At 35.7% G+C, this 25,704-nt stretch overlaps 1 protein-coding gene across 3 annotated transcripts in view; it reads left to right on the forward strand.

Moving 5' to 3' along the window:
- HACE1 (HECT domain and ankyrin repeat containing E3 ubiquitin protein ligase 1) overlaps positions 1-25,704 on the forward strand; it is a 91,734-nt gene that overhangs the window by 33,716 nt on the left and 32,314 nt on the right. For all 3 annotated transcript variants that reach the window (XM_082475136.1, XM_082475135.1, XM_082475137.1), the window contains 7 exons: positions 4,171-4,267; positions 5,230-5,331; positions 6,328-6,434; positions 11,966-12,116; positions 18,524-18,858; positions 24,062-24,130; positions 24,377-24,464. In XM_082475136.1, the coding sequence (XP_082331262.1) occupies positions 4,171-4,267; positions 5,230-5,331; positions 6,328-6,434; positions 11,966-12,116; positions 18,524-18,858; positions 24,062-24,130; positions 24,377-24,464 (949 nt within the window). The remainder of the gene's footprint in view (positions 1-4,170; positions 4,268-5,229; positions 5,332-6,327; positions 6,435-11,965; positions 12,117-18,523; positions 18,859-24,061; positions 24,131-24,376; positions 24,465-25,704) is intronic.

The following is a 25,704-nucleotide window of genomic DNA, read 5'->3' on the forward strand; positions in this document are numbered from 1 at the left end:
ATTGTTGAGGGATGTTACTACATATGTCATATGTCTAATTCAGGGATTAACTGCTAAAACTGTTTTCTTTAAATTGAAAAGGTATTGAAATGTATAGGAGGCAGGGTTCAAATCCCATCCCCAAAGCTATGCAACTTTAGTCAAGTTTCTTGACCTCTGAAGCTTTGTTTCTTTGTAAAGTGGAAATGCTGATATCTGCCTCGTGGAACTACAGTGATAATTAAATGAGGTGGCTTGTATAAAGCATCCTGCAGAGGATTTTATACTTAGTAGTTGGTAGGTGCTCACTAAGCTCTAGCACACTTTTCCGCACCCAGTGAGCACAAAGTTGTATTGTCCTCTTTCAATTTCATTGCAATGCATGGTTTTCTAAGAAATTTGACTCTTATCCCATCATACAGGCAGGCCTTTTCTTTTTTCCTTTGTATTCTATTCTAATTCTGAGCACTATTTAATAAAGTAATGCTTCTGTGAGTGAGTCATTTCAGATTGATTTTGACCTAAAATTATGACAGGAACTATTTCCCAGCCACTTTTCCTCTCTAGGTATTTTGTACAAGACATTCTAATTCACTAGCTTTCTGTCATGTGGACTGTAGGCACACATATATTGACCTCCCCCCGCCCCTTCAGGTGCCTTTGTTTTCAGGACTTTTATGTGGTGTCTGCAAATGCTTCAAGTCCTTAAATGATTAGATTGGTTTTATATTCGTCATAATACTTCCCATTCCCTTAACTGGGTTCCTCAAATAAAGGTTTGGATGTATAATGATTTTCAAATATTTTCTGTATCTGCAGATAACTTTTATTCTGTAAAGGAAAACAAGGTTTAGCTGGGGTTATATAGATACAGTAAATTAGTGAGATTTTTATGGAATTTTGGAGGTCTGTAATAAAGTGAGAAACAGGTAAGATTCTGAACATAGTTTGCAGCTACTGCCAAGCAACTCCTTTCAATTAGGAAACTCCCAATCAAAGTAGCCAGGTAAAACAGTCCATAGATTCAAAATTGCAAACTTTTAGAATAGAAAAGGACCATTAGAAAATATGGCCTCTTTGTTTCATAAGCAGTTCCAAAAAACGTTGTTATATATATAGTACATATGCACTGTTAGCCAAGTTTTCAAATTGTATCACTGCAAGATCCTGAAGCGAGGAGACTTGAAAGTGCTTGAGAAATCAGTTCTAAGTGCTTTAGAAGCACTACAGGTTTCTGATTAGTCAAATCTTTGCCAACTTCTTAGTTTCCAGAAAATACACTGGCATTTCCTTGAAGGGAGTATTATCTCAATCAATATAAAAAAATAAGTTCAATTGTAAAGAATAATTATTCATTGAGCAAATTTTTGCAGTTATTTGAACTGAAAAATCTTTCATGCGACACTTTGAGCAGTCTGTAACAGGATAATCTTTATCTTTTGCAATATCACACATGGGGCACTTGAGGCCCTAATGAAGTTATGCAGATTTTAAATATTATTAGCAATCATTTCTTTTAATTTACTTTTGAAATGAAATGCCACCTGTTCACAGATGAGATTTTAATGTAGTTTTCGAAATTACTCCGGCTTTCTAAAAATGTCATAGTGGTATTTTTTTCTTGATATTAATTATTCTTGTTGCTATATGTGGTACAAAATTAATCCTAAATAAATTACGATTCAGGTCTTTTTGTTATTTTTGTGTAGCTTAGTACCTTATTTAATGCTTACTTGTCAGATGAATGGTATCTAAAATTAAAGCCCATCATATAACTCAACAAGTATATTGAGTACATGTTATAAGCCATGCTTGGTGTTATAGGACAAGGGTATTGTCAAGAAGTTTATAGTTTAGTTGGAAAGATTAAACACATCTAACACAGATAATGAATAACTGTAAAAGAAATGTCATTAAAGTTGAGCAGAATAACTTTGCAAATCTGGGTTTCTCAGAACCTTGGGTCCTAGCAAAGAAATCACTGACTCCTTAAATAAATTAAGCTCAAGTTAGTTTCTTTTCACTTAGGTATTATACGGAATAGAACAGTGTTAATTATAAAGTAATTCCTATTAGCTGTAATATATAATGTGTTGGCCAGCACGCCCAGCTGACAAATGACAAATGATGCTTGATGAAGATTTTTCTTAATGTAGACTAGTAAAATTAGTTACTGTTGCTTTTGGAGGGATTGCTGATGTACTTGCTTTCTTGATTTTCTGCTTTTTCTGGAGTAAATTAGATATTGTTCTTAAGTTAGTTTTCGTCTGTCGATATTTGTATTAAGGAAGGTAATCAGTATTACAGTAAAGTATCAAGAGAGTGATATACCTGATGTCTGCCACCAGCTTCCTAGTATGATCCTATTTTTTTTTTTTGATCCTGTTTTTTTAAATTAAGTCCAGTTATACTTTATGCAGCGTCATTTTGTGGAAAAGAAAGAATAGGTTGTTTTTATTTGTTTGTTTTAAGTTTCTGAGGAATCTGTGTAGTCTTTGTGAAATAACATACCTTTTTAGGTAATGGTACTGTGGGAAGAGTATTGGTCTAGAAGACCAGAGATCTGAGTTCTAGTTTCACTTGTGCTTGAATAGTAATTTTTTTCATCTACAAAATAAAATTCTTTTTTTTAAATTAATTTTTATTGGCGTATATTTACTTTACAATGTTGTGTTAGTTTCTACTGTACAGCAAAATGAATCAGCTATACGTATACATATATCCCCTCTTTTTTGGATTTCCTTCCCATTTAGGTCACCACAGAGCACTGAGTAGAGTTCCCTGAGCTATACAGTAGGTTCTCATTAGTTATCTATTTTATACACAGTATCAATAGTGTATTATGTCGATCCCAATCTCCCAATTCATCCCACCTCCCTGCTTTCCCCCCTTGGTGTCCATACGTTTGTTCTATATGTCTGTGTCTCTATTTCTGCTTTGCAAATAAGATCATCTATACCATTTTTCTAGATTGCACATATATGCGTTAATATACGATATTTGTTTTTCTTTCTGACTTACTTCACTCTGTATGTCAGTCTCTAGGTCCATCCACATCTCTACAAATGACCCAATTTCATTCCTTTTTATGGCTGAGTAATATTCCATTGTATATATGTACCACATCTTCTTTATCCATTCTTCTGTTGATGGACATTTAGGTTGCTTCCATGTCCTGGCTATTGTAAATAGTGCTGCAATGAACATTGGGGTGCATGTGTCTTTTTGAATTATGATTTTCTCTAGGTATATGCCCAGTAGTGGGATTGCTGTGGTAGTTCTATTTTTAGTTTTTTAAGGAACCTCCATACTGTTCTCCATAGTGACTGTATCAATTTACAAAATAAAATTCTTTGATCAGATACTCTTCCAAACTGTATGACTTCCTTGGGCATTTTGTAAAATTAGCTTTAAACTTTAATGTCCCTGCATTATAAATTTATTTTTTATTGTCTGTGTGTAGGATCAGATTAGCTCATTTAATAATGAAATGTAGAGTCTAGTGATTATTACCCCCAAAGCAGCTTCCTCTTAGCTTAAAGAGTGGTTGTTACACCTACTTGAAAGAGCAATTAGAGAGAATGGGGCATGTGGATGAGAGTTGTTCATTCTAGATCAGATTGAATAGCTGTCAGCAGAAGCCAAACTGAGTGGGTTGATAAAATTAAGTTTGGCAGTTAGTTAGTATTTTTGGCTAATGAATCCCCCCATTTACTCATTTTGGTATTTGTCTTTTCTCCTTCCTTTGTTTTTATTTTCTTACCACATATTAAAGTGTCATAAAATGTACTTTTGTTTTGAGTATTGAGGTTCTTTTGGACTAAGAAGTCTGGAGACTTGGATGTATGTGGGTAGGAAGGTGGTCAGGCTGGAGTTGAGAAGGAAAAGATTGGAAGAAAAAAATAAAGCATAAGCCTGAGTACCAGCAACTTATCCCAGAATATTATGATTTATTGTAGGTAATGTGTCCCAAGTTCAATTCTAAGATTCAGTAGGCCAGTTTCTTATCTAAATTGTAAAACTATGACTTAACGTTGGGAAGTTTTTCTGACAGTTGAGGTTGTAGTTCAGATCTTCCTCTCAATTTTTAAAAATTATTAATCCTCTGTTGATGGATACTAACTGTCCATAATTTATAGAGAAAGACTTAAAATTAAAAAGGTTATATGTTTAAACTTTGTTTCTGTACAGTCATGGTCAGAGAGACACAGCACAGATTCTTCTGTTGCGAGGAGCCAAATATCTGCCAGATAAAAATGGAGTAACGCCTCTGGATTTGTGTGTACAGGTATGTTGTTAACATATATTCTTAGTCCCTCACTTTGTAAGAGAAACTTACAGACAGATAAGCTCACTTTTCTTCCTCAAATGAGAGGATGGGTGCGAAGATTTTTGTTCTGTTAAGAATATGATCTTTGAAAGGACCTGTGATAGTATAAGAAATATATATTGGTCTTTATCCCAGTTCCTAACACAAGAGCTTCTAAGACCCTTGGAATCTCCAGAGTGATAAGCATGTCTTTTTGTATATTAATGAGATGAGCGGTGGCTGAAAGGCCCTAGGTAGCTTCAGGAACAGGGCTGGTTGACAGATGAGCCAACCATGTAATTAGAAGGCAGTTTCCTCCCCCACCCCCGGGGAGGAGTCAGGGGCTAGAGACTGAGTTTAGTCATTCAGGCCTGTGTAATGGAACTTTCATAAAAAGCCGAAACCGTGTGGTTCTCAGAGAGCTTCTGGGTTGGTGACACATCAAAGTGCTGGGAGGGTGGCACGCCCAGTGAGGGCATGGAAGCTCTGTGCCCCTTCCCACATACTTTACCCTGTGCATCTCTTCCATTTGCCTGTTTCTGAGTTGTAGCCTTTATAATAAACAGGTAATGGTAAATATAGTGTTTCCCTGAGTTCTGTGAGCTGTTCTAGCAAATTATCAAACCTGAGGAGGAGGTCGTGGGAGTTCCTTACTTACAGCTGGTTATTCAGAAGTATGGGTGACCTGGACTTGTGATTGGCTTTTGAAGTGGGGGGCACTCTTGTGGGACTGAACCCTACTGTGTGGTCTGCCCTAACTCTAGGCAGTTAGCATGATAATTGAATTAAAGTGTAGGACACCCAATCGGTATCCACAGAGAATTGGAGAATTGGTTGGTGTGTAAATCCCACATATTTGGTGTCAGACTTATATATAGAAGAAATGTTTTCCTTTAGGAGTTTTGTTTTTAAACCTAGATAATTTTAAATCTTGTTTTTAGGGTGGATATGGAGAGACTTGTGAAGTATTAATTCAGTATCACCCTAGGCTTTTCCAGACAATTATTCAAATGACACAGAATGAAGATCTCCGAGAAAACATGGTAATGTAATTGTGCTGGTAGCTGGTAAATGAACAAGCTTTTTTTTTTTAAATTAATTTATTTATTTTTGGCTGCATTGGGTCTTCGTTGCTGCACGTGGGCTTTCTCTAGTTGTGGCGAGCGGGGGCTACTCTTTGTTGTGGTGTGCAGGCTTCTCATTGCGGTGGCTTCTCCTGTTGAGGACCACAAGCTCTAGGCATGTGGGCTTCAGTAGTTGTGGCACGCGGGCTCAGTAGTTGTGGCTCGCGGGCTCTAGAGCTCAGGTTCAGTAGTTGCGGCACACGGGCTTAGTTGCTCCGTGGCATGTGGGATCTTCACGGACCAGGGCTCGAACCAGTGCCCCTGGCAGGAGGATTCTTAACCACTGCACCACCAGGGAAGCCCCTGAACAAGCTTTGTTCATGTTTGGTGTACATGGCATTTTACAAATGTGTTTATTGATTTCATTATTATAAATATTTAAGAAATTTGAATTGGCTTATCTGCATTATAGGTTAAGTATGAATTATATAAGAATTAATAAACTTTATGCTAATATTTGGCCCTATGAGTCTTCTGTCCTCTGTGCCTTTGATCTCTCCTTAAGATGATGAGAATATTTCCCATAGGTAGAGGAAAAGAATCTAAGGAGGAATATCATGTTACGATTAGTAATCACTAGTTTACTGAGCTCTGTATTTGTTAATAGTTCTACTCTTTGAATAATTACAGAGTTTTTTTCTTACATTTTTAGAAGTTTGGAATTAATTTTCCATAAATAAACTTGGTGATTTCTGTTCTATTTATACTTTTTCACTGGGTGATTTTGAACAAACATTGTATGTCATCTTATCTCTCTATAAGCTTTTGATTTTATGCAAAACCAAATAACTGTAAAGGACTTGATTTCAGCTAATTGAGCTTTGGGATACTTAGTAAACTAATAGGTACTTAATTTCTTGACAAAGTTTAGTGGATTATTATGTAATCACATTTTTTTATTTGTAAAAAATTTAGTTACGGCAAGTTCTGGAGCATTTATCTCAGCAAAGTGAGAACCAGTATTTAAAGATTCTAACAAGCCTTGCTGAAGTTGCCACAACAAATGGTCATAAGTTGCTTAGGTAAGTGTTTCACAATATAAGCAAATCAGTAGGCAGCAATATCTGTCAGCTTTGTCACTTCCTAGGCTTTTCTGGGAATAGTTTATTTTGTTGATTATTTTGTTGATGTCTTTTGTCAGTGTTAAGATGTTCTAAACATTTGTTGAGTTATCACTGTTTGTTTTGTTTTAAAGGATCAGGGCAATCAGCTATTCCTGAGGAGACGTTAGCCTGTCTAAAGAGACTAAAAATAGAGACTTACTTCAGTGGATTTGGGCTTATGTGTCTAGAATTTTAGAAAATGATTGCTTAGACTAGTCATGTAAGTAAAATGTTCATAAAAAAGAATCAAGAACGTAGTTTAGGAATCTTGATCAGTAATTTACAAAACTGGGTATAGGCTACTGTTCAGCCTTGCAGTATTATACCCTCATGCTTCTTTATAAGGTTTTCTCCCTGAACTGTCCCCCTCAGTTCAGTTCTTTGTTTTTTCCAATTCTGTGGTTTTAATGGCTCATCACTAAGTCCATGAAGTTAATGCCTTTATATATTTTCCTGTACCTCCGCTTGATTGTATGTGGTTAGTCACCCCAGTTAGGAGTAAACAGCCATTTAAAAATGGTTAATGTGTTATTTCTTAGCTTAAATTTGGCCCACTTCTGTTATGGATGCTTTCTTCCTTTGATTGGGTTTGCCAAAAAGTTCATTTGGATTTTTCCGTAAGCTGGAAAACCCAAATGAACTTTTTGGCTAACCCAATAGTTTTCTTTTCACGTCAACTTTTAATACATTGACAGTATTAGAATAGGTCGTGGTCTTCTCTCACCTCTGTATGTGGAACTGGACTTTGTTCCTCCCAACTCTATGCTGCTTCTGTAAATCAGCTACATTGTCAAGTCCATTATGTTAGCCCTTTATTCCTGTCTTCCTTCGTACTTTTCATATACTTCAGACCAGAATCACACTCTGTACTGTTTGCTTAGAAGACCCCTTACACTTCATGGTCCAAGATTACTTTCTTGTGTTTTTTTAGCTGTTAAGTCTTTCTTCAGCAGTCCTACTCAGTATGCCATTTGCTAATTTTTCTATTATTCTCTTTCTACTTTTGAGGCTACTTTAAACTTTGTCTGTAAGATTCATTGAATTCCAGCTTTACATAATGCTCTCCTTTTATTAGTCATTTCTGTTAATCCATTTACATGATGAAGACTTTCTAAGCCATACTGAGTAAAAGCATGGGCTCTGGAGTCAGCTAGACTCAGATTTAATCCAGACATCACCATTTACTGTGTGACCCCAGCAAGTAACTTTTTGGAGTTTCCTTTCATCATCCACCCATCTATCCAATACATATTTTTGAGTGCCTGCTATCCACTAGGCCATCTGCTGGATAACAGTGAGTAAAACAGGCAAGATCTCACCCTACATTTAATTTACAGTCTAGTCAGGATTTTATTTCCTTGTTGGAAAATGATAGTAAATGTCTTAATGAATTGTTGTAAGAATGAAATGATAAGGTTCTGTAAGCATAGTGCCAACCATTGTGTCTGGCCTGTAGTAGAGATGATGATGATGCTGGTGATAATGATGGTTCTTTTTTAAATTCCTCATAATACCTTTAACCTGTTGTCCTACATTAGAAAACTTGTTTTTTCTACTTAAATCTCTGCCCTATTTTCTGCTCTTCCTAATAATCAGAAAGCATTTATGTTTCTGTGTTTTTAAGTTCACCTTTAATATGTACTTAAGCAGGTTCTAATAAACTAAAGAACATTCAGATACATTATTTCCTTTAAACCTCACAGTAACTGTGATTTAGATATTATCTCCATTTTATATATAAGAAAATTGAAGTTCAGTGATTTGCTAGGCTAGAAAAACCAGGATTTACATCCTTACTAATTAATAAAGAGCAGATCCTGGGCTCCAATTTAGCTCTTAAAAATGACAGGGATATTAGCGGAACAGGAGAAACAGGGTAGGAAAGAGGGATCCGTGCCAGAACAAGTTTTAAAATTACCTTGCTAGACTTACTGCCTCACCATTTACCATGATAACCTTTCAAATGTCTTATAGAGTATGTTATTATGGCCAATTTGGTCTGTAAACATCTCTTTGTTGGGATTGGTAACGAGTATTGGTTATTAGTATTGTGTTAGAATTTACTGTATTGGTACCATCTTGGCAAAACCTAGTCTTCCTGCTGTGTTTCTCCTTTACTCTCACACTACTACCACATCCACACTCCTTTACTCTCACACTACTACCACACCCACAACACTTTGGAAACCAGAGGTGGGAGTTTTTATTGCCCACACCAAGCAATTCTTTAACACCAGCCGGGTGTCCTACAGTTTACCTCAGTTCTGCCTAGAGATGGCATCAGATCCCACAGGTTTAGGGCTCAGTCCTAGGAGACTGTCCCCCACCACAGATGCCACTTGGAATTAGTTGATCCCCAGATTACCCACAACTTTTGTTACTTGACTACAGATCAGAGGTTTTCATGACCTCCTCCCCTTTGGATTCAGTTATTTCCTAGAGCAGGTCACAGAATTCAGGGAATCACTTTTGTTTACCAGTTTATTAAAGAATATGATAAAGGATATTGATGAACAACCAGATGAATAGATACATAGGATGAGGTCTGGGAGGGTCCATAGTACAGGAGCTTCTGTCCCCATAGAGTTGGGGAATGTCACTCTCCCAGTTTGTGGATGTGTTCGTCAACTTGGAAGCTCCCTGAACCCCCCGTATTTTTGGTTTTTATGTGGAGGTTTCATCACATGGGTGTGTTGATCATTAACTCCATTTCCAGCCCCTACCCTTCTCTGGATAATGGGGGATAAGGCTGAAAATTACAAGCCTGTAATCATTGCTTGGTCTTTCTGGTGACCAGCCCCCATCCAAAAGCCCGCTAAGAGTTGCCTCATTAGAGTAAAAGCTACTGCTATCACCCAGGAAATTCCAAGGGATTTAGAAGCTCTGTGTCAGGAACCAGGGTCAAAGACCCAATATGAGAACAGAAGGTGCTCCTAGTGCACTTATCACTTCAGAAATTACAGGGTTTTTAGGAGCTCTGTGCCAGGAAAAGGGGTGGGGACAGAAAACAATATGTATATTTTTTTCTGTTATCTCACAGCTACCAAAGTAGATTCTTAAGAGGACCTCAAATACAAATCATTCCCCCCTGCCAATGTAGTTTAATGGCACTTTTGCAGGTTGTCTTTCTTTTGTTCATTTGTCAATCATTTTATGTTTCTTAACCCACAATGTGATGTAATTTTGGCCACTTATTTTAAAAGATATTTTAGTTAAGAAAATAATTCAAATACGTATTAATTAGCGACGATTGAGGTGTTATTTAGCATACTTTCGGAAAAATGGATAGCCTTTTGTCTAAGTGATTCTAGGAATATTTGCTGAAGATAATAAATATTTACTGCGGGCCCTTTTGCACATAGTGTTGTGTTTCACTAAGTAAGTGAGTTATCTTGCTTCCTATATATTTATGATTGACGGTAAAGATAGTTACCAATGTGCAAATGAAAAGAGAATTCACAGCTATTTGCTAAGTAAGACACTGAATGAAAGTATAATCTTATATTAACAAAGGTAAGTACATTGACAGGGCTTTGAATTAGGAAACTAATTTTTAAACTTTTAGTTTGAGACTTGGTGGCTTGGGAAGAAATTATCATTTTATGATGAGCTGGAGCAGTTTGTGATGAAGTTTGGATTTTATGATCTTTTCGTATAATACGAAAGAGATATTTCACTGGTTGGAAAGTGAAAAATGACATTTTTTGGATCAGTGGCTGAACTTGGAAGAAGTTTAAACTGGGTAAAGTAATATTAATATAGTCTAATAATCTTAATATTAGATTGTTATTAGACTATATTAATAATTGATGATGTTCAGACTCCATTGTATAAGAGAATACTTCTTACCTTAAGATAACTCATGAAGTTCCCTAAATCAGGTACTTAAAACGAGTATTTATATATATGGTAATTTCACAGAGGAAAATTAAATTCACATCTTTCTCACAGAAGAATTTGAGAGTCATTGGAGTTAACTTTTCCAATAGCTTCAACACAATAGAAGAAGGAAATAGTTTCAACCATACTGCATTTCTCTTTTGTCAGTCTCAACAATCTTATGATATAGCATTAAAAACAACTTTGTAAAGGCAAATGTGTAAAAATCAGTGCGAGTTAAACTAATGATTCTATACACGTTTGACTCAAAGTTAGCAGAACAAAGAAAAAGTTTTGCTAATGTGTTGTAGCTATCCCAGTCAAATACAGGATGGATAGCAATAGCTATTGTATTTTACTAACATTTGTAACTGATAGCTAATTTTTATGTATTGTTTTTAACAATTTAATAATTTTTAGAATGAGAGAACAACATGAATGTTGAAGTAAAAATGTCAGGAAATTTTGGTTCAGTTGTCACCAGAAGAGAAAAATACTCTCTGATTTTTCACTTATCAAATCCGAATACTTAGAATAGGCATTTGCTATTTCCACATAACTAATCATTATTGTTTTTCATGTTAGAGGATACCTAAAAATACCATAGAGGAAGATTTTAATGAACTGAGGAAGATAGAGTAAGCTTTGAGGATTAAACTTAATGCAAAGGCAGTCATATCATTCTGCCCAAATGTCATGCAACTCTTTACTCTGCTTTTGTGTAACCATTGTAATACAAGGTAACTGATGTTGGAGGTTTCAAAATAAAACCACCCCTGAAAAACAACAAGTTTTTTTTTAAGATCTGTCATTAGATTCAATACACATTTACCCTAACTCCTACAGTTTCTCTGTGGAAGAGTAATGATTGATATTCATGATGATGATGAACAATCCCCAGGCACTGGGATTTTGAAGGGCTTTTTGATTAGTCTAAGAAAGTTTATATTATATTTAATACAGTTTAGTATTAATTAGATCAGTCTTTTTCATAGTAGGATGTATTTCCCTTATTTATATACAGTCATAAGACAACCCATTATATGGAGAACCACCTTGATACAGATAGTAACTTTAAGATTATTCAATTTGTACATGTTCTGTATGTGAACAATTGGTTACTATTCTGGGATGGGTTAGGGAAAATGGGGTTATGGATAGAATAGTAGAGTTCAGCCTCTACAATTCAGTTGTGGGTTGGCCTAAGGTCATAATCAACATACCTACTATTGGTTCTCAGTGAAATGTTCTCAGAGTTCTAAAGAATTAGTTTAATTTATAAATATACTGTTCTATACTGGTGATTTTCTTCATATTTTATGCTTTGATCATTGGTTATATTCTAGTTACTTAAAAGTAAATAAATCATTCACATGCAATCCAAATAATGTACATTTGCTAACTTCCTGGTAAACAAAACATTCCATCCCATATCATGACAGGAAAGAAATTTTACTCGTTAAATTATGAAACAGATGGTAAATGTAATGAAAATGTTTTAAAATAAGTATTTTAAGAAGTAATTTGTTTTATTCCATCTAATCTGTTCATATGTTAATTTTTATTTTCAGCATATCTAGTAATTATGATGCTCAAATGAAGAGCCTTTTAAGGATTGTGAGGATATTTTGTCATGTCTTTCGAATTGGTCCATCCTCTCCCAGTAATGGAATCGATATGGGCTACAATGGGAATAAAACTCCAAGAAGCCAGGTGTTCAAGGTCAGAAAAGTATATGATGTTGTTAGGAAGATAGATGTAAAAGAGATGAATTTGACAAAGCATACATTCATTAATTGGAAACCTCATAAACAGGATGTAAATTGGGTTTATACCAGTGATTGACGCTTTGTAAACTAAGACCTTTCTCCTTTCATCTCTGTCTAATCAGCAGCAAGTCTCATTTGGTGATCTTTCTATGTTTTTCTTACAAGTAAAATTTTAATTTCAGTAGTGTTTTATTCTAAGGGTAAAGGTATTTAATGTTTAAATATAATTAAATCTACTTTTTAAAATTGGATTATAGGTCCTAAATGCAGCCATCACGATTTTTAAAAAATATTTCTCATTCAGAGAGAAAGAAGACATCCAGTTTTTATTTAGGTTTTATTATCATTTGTGTTATGTGTGTGTCCGTGTATGTTTTTTTAAAATAAGTTTACTTTCATTTATTGGGTTTATTAACAATTCCTTGGGTAACTTCAAGGAAGAAACATTGAGGTATTTTCTTAATGTATTTTGTATTGCTTCAGCTGCTGCTTCTTTACAAGCACATTTATGAATGGAATCCTTGGAAGACAGATTTCCAAGGCAGTGTAACCATGTCAGATTACAATTTTGTGAAGTAAGCAAAATGTACATGACTATAATTGCTATTGTTAATGCTTTTTTATGGCATTATATGTTCAAATGACTCAGATTTTGGACAAATATGTAATTTAATAATTGTTTTCAGGTTATTTTTTTAAAGGTAATTTATCTGGAGAGCTTTTCATAGTATAAAATTAGCTTTTGGGTTCATGAGAAATTATATTTCTTTAAACAATCTTTTGGGTATAAATATATACCCCAAAATATATAGGTTGTCTATATTTATATAGACAACCTATATAGATATCAGTTGTCTATCCAAAAGGTGATATAAATGTTTTTATGTGCCACATCCTCAAAAACTAGTTGTGATTGACAGCTTTACTTATCTATAAAATTTGAAGTTATATAAAGTTAAATTAATGATGTATGCTAAATGATTCTATTCTTACATGGCAAGTTTTTGGCAGACACAGATAAATGGTTTGCAAGCATTTTGACACTAGTCAATTCTTTAATACCTGGAATAGGTATGATAACCTTTTAGAATAGTTATGTATCATTTTCTGTGCATCTGTTCATCTGCTTCAGGCTCTTTTTTTTTTTTTTACATTGGTGCAGGAGTGTTCAGCCACACATGTGCATGCTTCTCCCTCTGCCCACAGTCGCACGCGCGAGTGTGTGTGTGTGTGTGTCTTTTTTTTCCTTTTTTTTCTCCTATTGTGCCATCTCCTGGAAGAAGGAAGTTATGCATCTTCTTGTAATTCAGATTTTAGCTTTTCAACGTACCACTTCCTTTAATACTAGTTAGAAGTGATAACTTCCTGTCTTGGTAAAATTTGAATTTGAATTATTGATCCTCTGTTTTGTTAGTGCTGTTTTAAGTGAGTTTCACTGCTCAAACATTCATATTACAGGAAGTTGTTCTTAATGTGTTCTAATATGACTCATGCAGTTAGTTACTGAATGTTCCCCTGATTGATTTTTCTACTTGTCCTTCTGTTCATCTGTAATAATGAATGAAAATCAAACCAGGTATAGATATGGTCACTATTGACAAATTGAGTATATATTAAATTTATTATCATCTTTTTTTTTGTTAAAATTTCAATTTGCCACCTGTTGCTAATGATATCAGAAAATACTTATGTGCTAATAAGTAACCTCTTTATAGGCGTTTAGTGCTTGATTTAAATGTTATTTTTCTATCTAGCCAGTCAGTACAGATAAAACAGAGTAGAAAAGAATATTATTGCTTTTCTTTTAGATTTTCTTTTATGGAATCCAGACTCTTTGTTTTCATGTTATATATCAATGATATATATAATATGTAAAGTTCTTCCCTTCTCTTTTATTTCATTTGTTAGTATCTTTATTTCTCTTTTTAAGGTTTTTTTTTTTTTTTTTCCTGTATCTTTGACAACTGCCTTTGTCTCTGAGCACTTATTTTCTCTTAAATTTTGACCTTTCACTTTGGTAAAACATTTTTGTTACAAACCCAGCCAGTTTTTTAAAACATTAACAAGTGTTACTCTTAAGGAACTGATTAATCTCTTTCTATCTAATTTTATGAATTAAATGTGGACTCTTTGGAGGATGGCAAAATGATCTGCCCTCCCACTTACAAGGATAAAAATAGAAACTACACTGTCATCCATGTATTTAAGGTCTTCTTTTCATTTTGGGATGATTGAAGTTGTAAAAATCTGAACCATCTGGTGAGTTGCTGCAATTTTAGATTGGAAATACCATTTTAATTTTTACCACATTTTGTCTAAGGTAGCAATTGATCCCTACTTTCTATTTCATTAACTAGTTACTATGTCACTTTATTGTTGGGTTTAGCTAATGGGTTTTCCATTAAGAATGAGTGGGTTTATAGGCCATGTGTTTGTAGTAGATTTGTTTAACATCCTGTTATTAGTTTTCTGATTTATCTTAGAAGTCCTTTAAGTTAATCTTAACACTTAGCCCTTCTTTCAGTGTTAAGAGATTTTTATCTAGAGCCTTTGGCACTTTGGAACATCTGAAGGAGAAAGTAGTTCTGGTTATAGAAGTAGGGTGAGCATGGGGAAGAGAGTTTAGGCTTCTTGAATCTTGATATGCTCTTTTTTTGTGAGTAGTAAGCTGTGACTGTTAACGGTTTCATAGAATTATAATTGGAAATTTGGAAGCCAAGAAAGATTGAGAAACTTCTAACTTTAAGATCTTATCTTTTGGATTGTGGCATTTGACATTATGGAGTTGAGAACAGTCCGATTAACAGAGAATTTCAAGATGCTATTAATAAGTTTAAGTTAGTAATGCTTTCCTGTCAGTGTTTCCTGTTGTATCTCATTTGGCACATGGATCTTGAAATTTTTTTAATTGTCCAACAAGTTTGGATTATATATTATAGCTTTGACTTGTTAACTTGAAATGTTTTGAAAATCATGTATGCTTGTCAAATCGTTGTTATAGGTAGAATATAATTCTGTGGTGAAGATCATTCAATAATATGAAATGAAGTAATATTTTCATAGTGCCAAGAAGCCTAATATTTTCCATAGTCATTGACTCATTTTTCTGTAACAGTTAATATGTACGGTACTTTGTATTGATGTTTTTTATCATTATTATGTATGAGTATAAAAAGCCTCATAGATATGGTTTGCAATTGTTTATTTTTAATTTTTAAAATTTATTTTAACCCTTTCTGTCTGTGACTGCTACTACAGTTAGAAACTAAAGTTATTTTCACAGTATTCTTTTTGTTATTGAGGAATGAATTTTCTGAACAATTCTTCAAAGGGACAACTCCCTAGGTAAAAATGCTTTAAGGTTGGGATTTAGTTTTAGTGCATGTGTGAATGAAGAAATAAACAGTGGGAAAAAGAGAAAACTAAAGAAAAGCCCAAGATGATTTACTGCTTCTTTTTTTTCCTCATTCTCTTTTAATTCTTTGCTGTGCTACCTTATTGAAAACTCTTTCTAGCTTTTCTCGGTATCTTTATTGTCACTATCATTTTTACACAGATCTGGCTTTTTTTGGATATTATTTCTGGAATTATTCAGAATTCACCTCTAATTTTTGCAGGTTGTCAGTATTTGAGAATAGGATGGTTGTAGTTCAGGCTCAGCGCTCTCAGGCACGTGAGGAGAGGTGCCACTTCCAGCCTTAGCCTTCATCTCTATCTAGTGTGGGGATTTTTCTGGGTTTTAGTTCTTCTCACTTAGAGGGCAATGATTCCTTTTTTCCTTTTGTTTTGAGCAGTTTTTCATCACCACCTGTTCTTTCTTTTTTGGAAGTTCATTGTTTGATGTAAAGCTAAATAGTTTTGCTGACATAAGAAGTTCTTTTCATCTTTTATAGCAGGGCTTAATGTTTTTCTCGTGAAGAGAGACTGTAGACCCAATCTTGGATCATGATTAAAATTAAGACATTTTCAGTGAAGGTACCGTGTCAGTGTTGATGGCAGCTGGTGCTTCTTGCCCGTCTTTTACGCAGTTCAGGGGCCCTTTAAGAAGTCAGGCATCCAGCTGCTGTGACTAACGAGGAAAAGCCTTCTTTGTGCGGAAGGGCGCTCACTCCAACCTCAGAAAGGGCTTCTCAGAAATTAGTTTCTCACTTTGCTTACCTGTTTACCTAGGCTGTACTAACTAAATATTTGTTGACTGAGTAAACCGGTTTTTTGTTGATGTTGGTAGGGTTTTTTCCTTCTTGCTTTTTGGTTTAATTTTTAAGTGAAGACTTAGGGGTGATTTAATTGTTTGCAAATTCAATAAGTAGATTATTCTCAAATAGAGAGTGTTCTGGAAATCTGAAGAAAGGCTGACAATAACAGCAGGGGGATTTATTAGATAATAATTGTAAAGAATTGCTTGGCAGAACAGGTTATTTAAACATTTCCTAAAGTTCCGAATATGGTTGTATAATCTCTTTACATAGTGGTCTTTAAAAGTAAGGTTATTTCCTTTTTTTTTTTTTTTTTTTTAAATCAAGAATTATAGTTGGAGATTTTTTTTTTTTCAAAGAATTGCTTCTTTTTTTTTTTTCAAACCAATTTGGTCTACCAATGGGTAGGTTAACTGCCTAGTTTTTTATTTATTTATTTATTTATTTATTTATTTATTTATTTATGGCTGTGTTGGGTCTTCGTTTCTGTGCGAGAGCTTTCTCCAGTTGTGGCAAGCGGGGGCCGCTCTTCATCGCGGTGCACGGGCCTCTCACTGTCGCGGCCTCTCTTGTTGCGGAGCACAGGCTCCAGACGCGCAGGCTCAGTAGTTGTGGCTCACGGGCCCAGCCGCTCCGCGGCATGTGGGATCCTCCCAGACCAGGGCTCGAACCCGTGTTCCCTGCATTGGCAGGCAGATTCTCAACCACTGCGCCACCAGGGAAGCCCAGGTTATTTCTTTTAGTTGAAATATTTAGGGTGGGTCTTTCAGAAGCACGTGGTCTAGTTTGTAGCGTTGTGTGATCATATAAGAATCAAAAAGTAAGATTAACTTTTATATTCATTTGTAGAAAGACAATTTATCACTCTCAATAGGAATATTTAGAATAGTGTAGGAATGGGAGATCATTAAACCACTATCCCCCCTGCTCCCCTGTGCCTCCACTGTTCATCTTTTTTTGGGATTAAAAAATGTTCTAGCAGGTCTTTTTTCCCCCCAGCTTTACTGAGCTGTAACTGTTACATAGGGTTGAGTAACTTTAAGGTATATACAGTGTGATGATTTGATACAAGTATATTTTGCAAAATGTTTAGTACAGTAAGGTTAGGTAACACATCCTTCACCTCACGTAATTACCACTTTGTTGCTGTTGCTGTGGTGAGAACATTAAAGCTTTACTCTCATAGCAACTTTCAAGTGTACAATACAGTATTGATAACTATAGTGACGATGCTGTACATTAGCTACCCAGTAGCATGTCTTTTAATAGTAGTTGGGCATTTATATTTCTCCTTGTGTTGAAAACTACTGTTTACTAGAGATGATATATGTATTTCATTTTGCTCTAGTACTTAGTCCTGTTATAGCATTTGCGATCACATAATATTTTAAAGATAAAATTTCATTTGCTGTTAATTTACAAAAGACATCTCATTATTCTCAAAAGGAATATTTTAAATAGTATAGAAATAAGAACCTGTTTACTCCTATCTGTTCCTTTTTTATTAAGCTGTTAATCTTTACTTTGAATTATGGATTTGCTAGCCAATATTTGATAATTTCTAGTTATTAGAGATGGATTGTGTGTGGTTGGGTATGCCTGTATATGTGTGTGTGTGTGTGTGTGTGTGTGTGTGTGTGTGTGCATGTAAATATCACATCATATTTTAAAGTTTCTCGTCATAAATTTTCAAAATCTCAGAGGTTCCATGTAAAGAGTGCAGTAAACTAAGTTTATTAAGCTCTTTATGAATTCTCATTTTTTTAATTGAAAAACAACATAATTAAAAATAGTTGACACATTAATACAGTAAAGGTTAGGGGGATTATATTCATAAAAGTAATATATGGTTTAAAACTAAATATTTGAAAAATTTTAAAAGAAGAAATATTGCTTATACATTTTTTTTGTTAGTTTAATTTTCCTTTTTTTATTCTAAGGAATAAATAAATGCAAATTAAGTTTTTGCTATAAATGAAGTAATTGTCATTTATATGAGGTTTATGTTTTTGTTACTTACCTTTAGGCATTGCTGACACATAAACTTGGGAAAATAAAAGTATCTAGAGTAAATATTCTCTTCTATAGTATTTGTCTGAGTGGGTTTTTTATCCTGCAGTTTAAGAATGATGTTTTTAAAAAAACACTTTTCTTTTTTTCTTAGCCTCTTGAATTGCTTTGGCACTCATTAGATGAATGGCTAGTTTTAATAGCTACAGAATTAATGAAAAACAAAAAGGACTCAACGGATATCACTTCTATTTTACTGAAACAAAAAGGCCAAGATCAAGATGGTACTTCCATTCCTGCATTTGAACCTCCAGGACCTGGGAGCTATGAAAATCTATCCACTGGCACAGGGGAATCTAAACCAGATGCTCTTGGAGGGAAACAGGAAGCCAGTGCAGACTGTCAGGATGTTATTTCTATGACAGCTAACCGGCTAAGTGCTGTCATTCAAGCTTTTTACATGTGCTGTTCTTGTCAGATGCCTCCAGGGTAAGAAGGTTTCTGCTTGTTTTGTGTGCTGATCTCTGCCTATCAATAACCAATGTTGTGGCTGGAGCAGCCCTTGTGGTTCTTATTATGATTGCAAGACACCCTTCAGCAATAACCATCAGGAAACTTTGAAAAAAAAAAAAAGGTTTATTACTTACAGGACGTGGAAATTACATGACACACCTGGGGCCACACAGCAAGGTTGCCAGTAGAAAGAAAGCTCGAGGGCCTGGGGTTCTCTTTTTATTGGAGTTGAAGGTAGAGGCCTAGGGTTTTGAAAGCTCACTCTTTATTGGTGAATTTAAAACATGAGAGCGGGAATTTGAAGCATGAGAAGAGAAAACACAAGTGGCTCAAATGGTCAGTTATTGAAATCAACCAAGATCTCTGAAACAAAGGAGCTTGGAGATGGAGGGGTGGGTCTTTATCTAATTGTGGGCCTGGCATTATGTTTATTCGAGATAGCCATCTTTGAAGCGGATGCCTCTTTGAAGTGGATCAAGTGGAGGCAATCTGCTAGATTTTCCTGGTTTGCAGTCTGAATGTATCTGGTGATTTTTCTGAGTGGCCCATATAGCAACAGGCACAAAGGTTGTCCATATATGAGCTACTGTTGTTGTTTCTCTGAATTTTACATCAAGTTGCCCTACTTTATATTGTATGGTTCTGGAAAAGGAGCAGTTTTAGTTCTCAGTGATTCCAAGTGAGAAGGGTGGGCGAAAAATTGGAAACATTAATTTGGAGAATTGTAGCTAGATATTGGAGGAAATGAAAATTCAGCATCCAGTCCAGTTTAAAGGTAGAAAAAGAAAACCTCAAAGACAGTTAACAGGACTAGAATCTGATATCCACTAGAGTGCTTCCTTATAGTTTAATTTTTCAGTGTGGTACAAGACATGTTTACTAAGAGAACCAAATTTATCATTAGTTCCTCTGTAATAGAAAGCCAAAAGTGGATAAACCTATGTTCAGTAATTAATGTTTCAATATCTTACCTTATTTGGAAATAACCTAGATATTCAGTAAATTTTCCATCATTTAATTTAACTTAGCAAAACTCTGAAGTTTTTAAGTTACCAAAGAGATTTGGGAAACTCTTTTTAAGTAGACATACCATAAAACATAGCTATTGCTGAAAAGTTCACCTAAACTCTTACTCCACTTACATCTGTTTAAATCACTTGTTCTTAACAATTATGTTTAGATTACTCATGAAAGTCTCACTAGGCATTAGACAAAATTGGCCATCATCCCAAGCTATTTTTCTTGCTGACAAATTGTGTAACCTAGATAATAAGAACTTATTTGAATTGTAAACCCAAGTAGAATAAAAGCTTCATGTCTGCATTATATCTAATGTTGATAAATCTGAGATATGCCTTTTTAAATTAAACCAGCAAGTTTAAACTACCTTTTATTTACAGAAGATTATCCCAGATCACATGAACTTGAAAACCGTTAGGGTTAGTTTCTTTATTACTGAGTTTTAGGAATACTTAATTCATAGTATTTATTTTTAAACCAATTAAATACAGCTCTTTTACAAATTAATTTTGGCAATACCATCCAGAGGTAGAGAGAAAAAAAATCACTTGCGTATAACATACATCTGTATAGACATACATAAACATGCAGCCAGACACAGAGACCCTATCGCTTCCGTTCCAAAATTTTAGCTGTGGATCAGGTACAACAATATACAACTTACTAGTTTATAGACTACCTTTGACTCCAAATTGTGTCTGGCAGATGGAACAAGTTAAGGTTACCTGCTCCAGTGGTTAAAGCATTTTACAAATATTTGTGGAGAAGACTTTTAAGATTTGTATTTGTCTTTGACAAATTATCTTAAGGAGGGTGTGGACTAGATTTTGGGTAAGAGGTTTTACAACAGTTTATATTTTAAAAGGCCTCTTTCCCTTTCTCTTTTTCCTTCAGGCTCAGGTGATTGTGGGCAGAGTTTTAGTTACCTCCTAGGGTATTTGTATTTCAAAAACATGGTAAGACTTACATCTTAAGGGACAGAGAAAGAATGTAAGTTTCCTCCTAGGATTTTTAGTGCCTTTTGGATGGTTTTGGCAGTCCCAATAAAATGTAGTAGGGCCAACCTGTAATTAGGGGGAGTGTCCTGTAAAAATAATTCCCTGGACTCAGGGTCAAATGGGGCTTCTCCAGGGTTGGAAGTGAAGAGGGGGTCACTTGGGTCACTATGGTCATGGAAATGATAAACCCATTGGACCATGCCAGTTTTGCACAGCAGGAGATGGGCCTCATCGTAATGTTTTCCATTCACAGTGAGCCTTAGCAGTATGGAAGAGTCGGCATGGTGCCAGGCATTAAATATCCAAGTGAGGAGAGGAGGTGCCCTGGTATGAATATTGGTGGCTCTGGGTGCTTTTGCCTTCTCATATCCTTTTTTTTCTCCTCACTTAGAGGCCTTGCTAACCCTGTCAGCTTTTGCCTTGGTGGCAGGGATGCATTGTGAGGCGTTTTTCTTAGTTCTGCCCTGTTCAGGGGAAAGCGGAAAGGGGCTCAGCATCTGTGATCTCTTGGAGGAAACAAGCTTGTAGTCCAGATGGATCTTTAAGAAAGTTATGGATTTTAGGGTCTTTAGAGATACTGACCAGTTGATGCATTTTGGTGGTCGCAACAATTTAGAGCTCATTCTAAACAAACAAGAAAACCTGCAGTAGTCTGCTCCCTTCTCCTCTTCCTGTTGCATAAAATCTTTGAGAAGGGTGTGAATATCAGTTAAGGAGTGGTTTTTTTTTTTTTTTTTAACATCTTTATTGAAGTATAATTGCCTTACAATGGTGTGTTAGCTTCTGCTTTATAACAAAGTGAATCAGTTATACATATACAATATGTTCCCATTTCTCTTCCCTCTTGCATCTCCCTCCCTCCCACCCTCCCCATCCCATCCCTCTAGGTGGTCACAAAGCACCAAGCTGATCTCCCTGTGCTATGCGGCTGCTTCCCACTAGTTATCTATTTTACATTTGGTAGTGTATATATGTCCATGACACTAAGGAGTGGTTTTTGAACTCAGTTTCTACTTCTTGTTTTTTCCTGTTACCTTAATCTTATGTGTTGTTACTGGAAAATTTTAGATGACGTCACTGTGAGCCCCTTTGTAGGTGGCTGCTTTCCTTTCCAGGTGTCCCAAGAGAATACTCCAGGATTGTGGTCGGCCTCTATTAGCACCAGATACTCAGGCTCTTTGGGAAAAGCCCCCAGGCTTTTGGAATGTATTGGGTTGGCCAAAAAGTTAGTTTGGTTTTAAGTAAAAATAAAAGACACATTTTTCATTTTCACCAAGAACGTTATTGAACAGCATATTCATTAACCAAATGAAGTTTTTGGCCAACCCACTAATATCAAATTCTTGGCATGTTAGTATGCATAGCATTGAATAATGCCCAGGAAGCGACCAAGGGGTTTTGCGTTTATCAAAGGGCCAGTGTACCTCCTCAGTGTTCTTAGGAGGCACTGGTGCTTCATTTTTTAGTAGCGTTATACCAGGGATTGGACCCGATATCCCATTGGGTTAGTGGACAAAGAGTGACAGTAGTGAGTGAAGTGGTGACACAGACCATAGGCTTCTGGTGTATTTTCCCTCAGGTGGTGCCATTGGTTTCCATTGTGAGGCTATTTTACTGTGCTAGGTTAGGACACTTAGTCTAGGCACAACATACTGACACCGTGGTTACAGACAGAGGTCTCCCCTCCTCACCTATGGGAATCTTCTCGTGCCTTTAGCCCAGAGCCTTTCCTTGGGTTGCGGTAATAGCCTTGCTGTCCAATTCACTCTCCTTAGCTCTCCTTGGCCTTGAGGCGAAGAGGATCCTCACACATATTAATAGTCATTCAAGGCCTGTATAATTAGTGGTCTCATCGTCTCATTAGACCATAGATGGCCTTGATCATACTGCTCTGAGGAGACTGTTGGCAGCTGTGACCTTTTGGGTTTTGTGTCTCAGGCAACACATGACAGAGGCAGTACGCAAAAGCACGTTGCTGCAAGGCAGATCCCCAGCAAGTGGTGCTCGTTTCCCAGATGATGTTACTTACCTGAGTTAGGTGGTAGTAAGCAAGCTGCAGCTAAAGGGCGTTCCTCTTGGCTTACTGCAGGGCAATCATGCAATCCTGCTGAGTACGCCTATCAATAACCAATGTTGTGGCTGGACTGGCCCTTGTGATTCTTAATATGATTACAGGATGTCCTTCAGCAATAACCATTGAAAACTTTGGGGGAAAAAAGTGTTTTTACTTATAGGACCTGGAAATTACATGGCACACCTGGGGCCACACAGCGAGGTCATCATGGGGGAGTGGGGGGAGAGAGGGAGAAAGAGGGAAAGAGCACACACAGCCTGGGGTCGAGGGCAGGGTACTAGGGTTTCGAGGGCTCACTGTTGGTGAATGTAAACGTAAGAGTGGGAGTATAAAGCATGAGAAGAGAAAAAAACAAGTAGCCCAAATGGTCAGTTATCAAAATTAACCAAGATCTCTGAAACAAAGGAGCCTCAGTGGGAAGCATCCTGGCTCTTTATCTAGTTGTGGGCCTGGCATTGTGTTTATTCGAGATAGCCATCTTTGAAGTGGATACTTCACCAATCAAACCTTAAGTCAGGCACTTGCATTACAGAGTAGAGAAAACCCAGTTATCTGGGCTTACGCTACGTGCTTATTATTTCCTTTTCTGATAGATGAAGAAAAGCTATAATTTCTTTTGTAATTGCAGAAATAACAAATAATACTTTGCTGTTTTTGGTTGTTTTCTGATCTTTAGGATACTCATTGAACTGATCTGGAATTAGTACAGAATATTTGAGTTTTAAGCATCATTTATGTTATTAACATGTAGGATGGTGAATGTCACTTTCTATAGGATCATTTAACTATGTATTGGAAACATATAGACAGAGATGCTTAAAATTTCAAGGTTTTTAGAAAGTCACTTATTTATATCATCTGTTAATGAAAAGTTATTTTATATATATATCTGAGTGTGTATATATATATATATATTTTTTTTTTTAATTTCATATTATAAATCGACTAAGCATGCCTCAGATTCCATAAAGACAATCCAAACCCCATTTTTTGTGTGTGTAGAAGCCAGTCCAATTCAACACATAGTCACATTTGCCATATCACCAACTTTGGTCTGTGTGTTCTGATTGTTTTTTACCCCCCACAGAATGACTTCACCCCGTTTCATTGAATTTGTCTGCAAACATGATGAAGTTTTAAAATGCTTTGTTAACAGGTAAAGCTTTCTTGGTTTCATGGATTACTCTTGTAGCCTTTTCTTTCTTTTCTTACAGTTTTTATCTCAACAGAAAAAATGTTACTTCTGTTACTATTCAAAAAATGCTCAATGACAAGTACAAGTGTAGTAGGTGTGGATTAATATGTATTTTTATTCTGTTTCAATATCTGTATATCTAAATTTGCATGTCACTTAATGCTACTCATCCTTCCCATCAATGTAAACAATGTGTTTTTCTTTTAGGAATCCCAAGATTATATTTGACCACTTTCACTTCCTCCTTGAATGTCCTGAACTGATGTCAAGATTCATGCATATCATAAAAGCACAGGTAGTGCTTTTTTTAATCTTGTTTTTAGAATGTCTAATGAATACTGTTCAGCTAATTTGAATACTGTTCAGTAATTATTATACTTGAAACCACCTGCTGTAAGTGGAGTGACATTACCTTATTCTTTACTTTAGTATATGGAGTTACATTAGTATGTTACTTTTGTATGAGGAGTAACTTTAAGAAATGTACATTGAGTGCCTACTATGTGCAAAGACAACATGTTGCCACATTGCTGAAATGGAACACTAGTCCTATAAGGCTTATGGTCCTTGGGGATTTTATCCCCAAATACATTTGGGAAATATAACACATGCCCTGTTGGAGATTAATAAAGCATATCAGCAGCTTGCTAAAGGCTTTGAGAATCCCTTTGGTAAAAATAATGGTTTAGCTTTGTTAGTCTTCCAAACTTAATTGACCTGAGAGCTTTCCCCGACGAGGGTTCGTTCCATATATCTCATGTTTCATGAAACATGCTTGGGAAAAGCTTGTTTTGCTACTTAGCAGCTATGTGACTTTGGGCATATTTCTAACATCCTTGAGCCTTGGGTTCTTCATCTATAAAACAGAGATAATGACACCAACCTCATAAAACCTCCATGGTGAAGAATAAGTTTTAAATAATGACGTGTATATATGTTCAATAAATGGTAGTTGTTTTGGAGATAGAGAGGATATCTTCTGTCTCCAAGGGGATCTTAATTCAGTCTAGAAGGGGAGATAATAAATGTACCCGTAAAATACAGTAATTACAATATGACCTGATTCTTTAGGAGTTTAAGGGAGGAAGAGCTTGCTTTTGGCTGCTGTAGTCAAGGGAGATTTCAAAGAGGAGGTGGATTTTAATCTAAAAAACATGCAAAATTTTGATAGGACTAAATGGGGAAGATGAACATTCTAGCCAAGATATGGGTCAGGACATATAGATGGAAAAGTGTATTAAAATACAGTGGGTTAAAGCAGAAATTTTGTGTAGGTGTGGAATGAGATGTAATTCTGGGAAGGTAGATTAGGGTTATACTGTATGGAACGTTGATTGCCAGATTGCAGACTCTCCATTTGCTAGGCTGTCAGGAACCACTAATAATTTTAGGAGAATGACATGATCCTGCAAAGTTTTAGGAAATAATTTGTATGAAATGTAGGCTAGACTGGAGGTAATGGTTTGGTTAGTAGTCATAAGATAAATGCTATAGGTATTTTAAATTGTCTTCAGGGACACTGATCCTTTTAGAAA

The sequence above is a fragment of the Balaenoptera physalus genome, assembly GCF_965194825.1.
Source record: "Balaenoptera physalus genome assembly, chromosome: 9".
Lineage (NCBI taxonomy): Eukaryota > Metazoa > Chordata > Mammalia > Artiodactyla > Balaenopteridae > Balaenoptera > Balaenoptera physalus.